At 35.0% G+C, this 6,000-nt stretch overlaps 1 protein-coding gene across 1 annotated transcript in view; it reads right to left on the bottom strand.

The window, feature by feature from the left end:
- Positions 1-262: 262 nt before the first annotated feature.
- Positions 263-6,000, bottom strand: part of LOC145686630 (larval cuticle protein A2B-like) — a 29,047-nt gene continuing 23,309 nt past the window's right edge. Inside the window, exon 3 of the mRNA XM_081760099.1 lies at positions 263-1,130. Coding sequence (XP_081616225.1) covers positions 702-1,130 — 429 coding nt within the window. The 3' untranslated portion in view covers positions 263-701. The remainder of the gene's footprint in view (positions 1,131-6,000) is intronic.

Here is a 6,000-nt window from a genome sequence, read left to right as displayed (position 1 = left end):
TGAGACAAGACGAGACAACCTTATATCTTGTTTCGTTTGTCTTGTAAGCAACACTATTCACCTACCTTCATTGCCTATATCAACCTCACTCTTTTTGTCTGTCCTTGTTTTCTTAGTGTAATTTAATGACAATATCGGGAGCAAATACTGACGTCTTAGAGCATCCAGCTGCAAATGATTATACTTATAGTGTAAACGAACGAGCACCTTCACAGAAAGTTTCATACACTTTACGTATATTAAGGAACTATAAAATAACAAATTTTATTAATTTATTACAGTTTATTATTACAAATAAGAAAATATTACAATGAAAAATGATGTATTTAAGCAAATGTACATTTCTATTACTACCTATATGATCTTCTTAATGTTGGCCATTTAGAAAAAAAGACATCTTTGGAAAAAATATGTAATATTACATAAATAAATCTAATTTTTGTACCTTTAGGCAAAATACAAAAATATATGTGTAGAATCACTCTTTCTTGAGTGGTTATACGGTAAATAAATACTAGTATTTATTTTTACAGGAAAACAAGTCAGGTGGTATAGTATCAAATCACGGGCATGGGTTTGTGATAGGAATATACTAAGGTTTTAAACATTTTTCTCAACAAATGGCAGGCACTCACAAATTTGCAACGATTCTCGTAGTTTTGTTAATACCGTTTACGATCGTGCCAATTCGATTGACATGATTAATGATAACCTAACCCAGCGTAACCCCCATAGCCGATCCCAGCGTAACCCCCATAGCCTCCGTATCCTGCGGCTACAACGGGTGCTGCATATCCTATGTGTTTCGGAACACCAATGGCTACTGGGGCTACTTTAGCCACTGGTGCTGTTGCGTAGGCGATTGGTGCTGCAGCGTATGCTTTGACAACTGGTGCTGCTACTGCAATTGGTGCTTTTACTGCATGAACTGTGGGACCAGTTTTACTAACAACTGCATTGAATCCGTTGATTCCGTCGGCTGTGTAGTGGACAGTTCTCACACTTCCGTCAGGTTCAACTAAGCTGTATTGACCTTTTACTACGTCACCATCTCGCTGTTCGCTCTGTTGTTTGACGTCTCCAGTAACATAGTCATTTACTCCATAGTTGAATGCGTATCGAGGATAAGCCTAAAATAAAAATAATAATCATGCATTACATTACATTTAGCGGCTTATGAGTAGAATCACAATTTAGCAAGAATTAAAAAGAGATAAGTGATTATTTGAAGAAATTATTTGATTTTTTCCATTGTACAATCTTACACTAATTATTCTTAAATAAGTTTTAACTGTTAATTGTTACATTTAATAAAGATAATTTAGCTGTAATATAATAAAAATGAACTTTATTAGCAGTTCATTTCTTACACTCTGATTTACACAAGAATACTTCCTAATGAATGCAATCGAAATATAGGTGCAGTAACCTGAATTAAAGTGTACAATCTTACAATAATTTACTATATTTATAGTAAATTTTTTGGGAAAGAAATTCCAAGGAGCAGTTGGCGGGTGCTTAGCTTTTGGCTTTCTACACTTGATCTTTCAACGCGTGCTTCCATGCAATCTGCCTTTTGTTGTACTTGGAAGCGATACTTTAGATGCTCCGCAGAGCGTCATAGCATCACTTGCCGTTCATTGGCTATTGACTTACCGCCAGCGTAAAACACTTGCGTCAAGCTTGAATGGAACACTTAATGCAAGGTTGCGTCAACGTAACTTCGTTACTGCAATCCAACTTGCTGCATGCTTGCTTGCACGCTTTCTATTCAAGCCGGATTCAAGCTTGCAGACTTCCAATGCAAACTTACAGCAAGAGGTTTGCAAATTAACTCTGCGACTAGGGATTTTATGAGATGGAATAAGACTAGTTCAAAATAAATACCTTTTAGGCTAAGAGAGAAGGATGATTAATAAGTGAACTAGAAAATCGTGCACAAATTGCTGGAATAAGAATACAGGAAGAAACGAGAGAATTTCTAGAAAACTCACAACCATAATAATGTCCAACATGAATCACAACAAACTGGTATCGAACCAGAGGCTCATTCACAAAAGAAAAGTGGAATACCAATGAGTATCATAGCGTGAAGTTACAGGGAAAACGTTTTGAAAAACACACACACACACACGATCTCGTCTATCACAAGTTATCATGGTTGACGGTCGAACGGAAGGTTTTTCACACTGTAGATTCTGTTCTCCATTACAAAATCCAATGTAATATTCTATTTCAATCCAATTATTTTAATTGTTTAGCTTCTGAAGGAATTTTTAATGGTGTTTACCCGGTAAATATAAAAATTGGAAACTAATAGCGGTACCTAATTACGTAGAAAATTTTTATCAGTATGATTACAAATGTATAACCGTGTCCCTTCGAGATCAATTGATTAATTTGCGAACTCCTGGGTTCGATTAATGTACGGTATTTGGCTTGGATATAAAATCAACTATAGTGCTGAAAAAATGTCTTGAGCCGTGGAACGGAAGGCTAGGTGTCAAGTCAATGTGGTATATTTATAGACTTCAGATCCCATTTTAAACAGTAGGGACGTTAAATATCAACCAAAAAACTCGCAAAATGTGTTCCAATAGATAGTTGCAAATCAGAACTATACATTACGATGAGGAATAAAGTTGATATGAAAGTAAGTTCTGGTTTTTCATTATTATGTGTATTCATTTTATTTTGGTATCAATCATCTCTTCTTTTAATATCAACAGTACTCCTTGTTACATATTATAATTTATCAGCGATGAAATGACAACATGCTAGACAGTTCTTGATTGTAATTTTAGAACACTTGTTTAGAAATGAAATGAAATCTTTAAGTTTTATGTCCAACAGTTATGCTGGCTACACTAAAGGAGACGGTGATGATGAGAAATGAATGAAATGGTGGAATGAAGAAAGTGGGGGGAAATGGGGAATCCCGAGGAAACTCACGCACACGGTGTTTGTCCACCACAAAGTTCACTTGGCGCGAGTTGGGATCGAACCAGGGACCCCATGCACCAGAGATGAATTCTACCACTGAGCCGCAGTGACCCGAAAAATTGTTTAGAGTATGTCGTTGGTTGATTTTTTTTACCATGTCTTTGGTATTGTAGAACTCTATATGGAATGCATACCATGGTCACCTGACGTCAACTCTATATTCACCTAACCTCAGCGCATGGTCATCCAATCTCATTCCCATGTTTACCTGTCGTAAATCCCAAGGTTACCCAATTCTATGATTATATGATCTTAACCCATCTTTTTCAAACGCGTGGCAATCTGATCTCAACCTCATATTCGTGACAGGCATGAATAGCCTCACTCCTAACGTCTGCATTAAACTCTCAGTAATTAATAAATCAGATTCATATTCACTTTATCTCGAACCCATTGCCACTTGATTTCAAATCATGAATATCTGATCTCAGTTAGATGATTATCTGACGTAAACCAAATGGTCATTTGATCTCAATTCCATGGTTAAGTGTTCTTACTGTAACCCCATGTTGATCTGTCCTAACTCACATACTCACTTTATCTCAACCTAATTGTCACCTGATCTCAATTTCATGCTTATATGATCTTAGCATTATGTTCACCTAACCTAAAAGCCCATGTTTACCTGATCTCAACTGTATAGTTATCTTATCTCAATCCTATGGTCATTTAAAAACAACGCTCTGGTCATCTGATCTCAATCAGAGAATTTCGAAATCTAAACCGAATATTGTAAAGATCAAGGATTTAAGTGTTTATGGGAAAAGATAATCCTTATCTAATCCTAATAATACTAATCTTTATAAATTGAAGAGAGCTCAAAGAAACGTGGATGAATATTTGACTATGTGTATAGAGAATTATAACAAACACATGAAGAAAATTTCGCATTAAAGGATTTTACTGGTCATCGGTTTTGTTTTAATCCTAAATTTCATAATAGAAAACTGCATTATTTTATGTTCGGGACCACGGTGGCTCAGTGGTAGAGCGTTCATGTCTAGTGCGTGAGGTCTGTTCTTCTACACCGGCCAAGTAAGTTTGTGTTGGACAGCACCGTAGTCATGGGTTTTCTCAGGATTTTTCCTGTTTCCTTTTACATTCTCGTTCCACCAATTCTTCTATCATTATTGACTTGCCTTAATCGTCCGTATCCTTTAGCCTAACAGGCATAGTTATAGGACGTTAAACTGAAAGATTTCATTTCATTTCATGTTAATTTATCCGTTCTTACTTTTTTTTTATGGCGTCGTTAATGTAAATAAATGCTAATCATATAACAACACATGTAAGTGCTCACTATTAGAAAGTTAATTCATTTAATGTAATCTCATATGCATTCAAAATATCAACGTTTAATGTAAGATACGAACGTAAAAGATAAAGAACACAGTCAAATACATTACATGAGAATTGTGAAATAAAGTAATGCGTCTTACGTAAACTATTGTTGAGTTACAAAACAGTAATTTCCCATATCAACAAGCAAAAACATATACAGAAAAAGGGTGGAGAGAGAGTCAGAGAGGAGGGGAAACACATGTTCCACTGAATAAGCAGTAGAGTTGCGGAAGAGAACGAACGCGCTGTTACACATATGTGTTGTGATCAGAGACGTGTGGATTTTTTTTCCCTTACGAATTGATTCCGAGAAGTACATGAGAATGTAGCAAATACAATCGAAAGTGGATTTGAAGGGAAAACATATATATAAAAAAAGTATACAACTTATTTACAGAGTTAGATGCAGTGTCATTTCTTTGTCAATAATATACCAGATTAATGAAAATAAATTTTAATATCCTGGGTTTTGGATCGGAAATTTCGTTAACGACAGTTTAAATTCCTAAAAGTTACTGATCATTTCCTTCAAACTGCCTCTAAATGACTTTCTTCAAAACAGAAATTTAGATAAATAGGTTTCTCACACTAGGAAATGGCAGATTGACCCAATTAAAGAAAAATTTAGAGCTTGTTGAAATGAGATTTCAAAGATTCACCTTTTTCTTGAGAAATGACCCAGCTAAATCGTATTTTCGCATCCAAAAATGATAGATTCGCTTAAGTACATCGAAAGCATTAAGTAATTGTTGGATTCACCTTTTTCTTGAGAAATGACCCAGCTAAATCGTATTTTCGCATCCAAAAATGATAGATTCGCTTAAGTACATCGAAAGCATTAAGTAATTGTTGGGTAGGTGAAAACCGTTATAATATTACACATGCCTTGTACAGTATATAGAGTTAATATGTGGTGGAATTGCAATATTGTAATTTGTGATGAATCTGAGTGATACAGAAAGTTAAATGATAGCTGTCTATTTAACGTATAGTGTTAGATTTATTAAATATTTGTAAATATTATGATATTGGAAAATGCACGTATAATTTGATGGAATATTATAATAAACAGAATTAGTAGAAATGGAAGTAAAATTTATGCTTGGATAATTGGTTAAAAGTGATCGATGGATATGTATCAGTTAGCCTACCAATATAAGCCTATAGATAGTTGGAAAGTGACTCGACAGTTTCATATTATATTTAGGTGCGGATGAAATTTAAGTTTCAGGACCAAATTTTATGAAGTACTTAAACCAATTTTGGCAAATAATTATAATCACAATCAATGATAATTTTAGGAGGTGAGTTACGGAGAATTCTCCCTTCCCCGCCCTACACACACACCGAACTACAAAATTCCTCCGGACAAATTTTCTATCGTGCTCAATAAGAGTTAGTAATATTTTTGCAGTACTCGTTTCACGCGCTATGTATTCAACCCCCCCCCCTTCCCAGGCGAATCGTCACAAGTCATCACTGATCATAATAATTTGAACGAGAAGTTGGTTCTATTCAACTTGCGATCCTATACTTTGCTCTCGTGGTTACACTGTAGTCTATGTCTCGAAAAGATAGCTACACTTTATTATAAGACGTTATTAATTAATAGTGCTTCGAAGAATGATCACTTAAGTTCTTGTTTCTCTACGAACA

The sequence above is a fragment of the Thermobia domestica genome, chromosome 5 (genome assembly GCF_964235325.1).
Source record: "Thermobia domestica chromosome 5, izTheDome1.hap1.1, whole genome shotgun sequence".
Taxonomy (NCBI): Eukaryota; Metazoa; Arthropoda; class Insecta; order Zygentoma; family Lepismatidae; genus Thermobia; species Thermobia domestica.
Note: the sequence above shows the minus strand (reverse complement) of the source record. Positions and strands in the feature narration are given on the sequence as shown.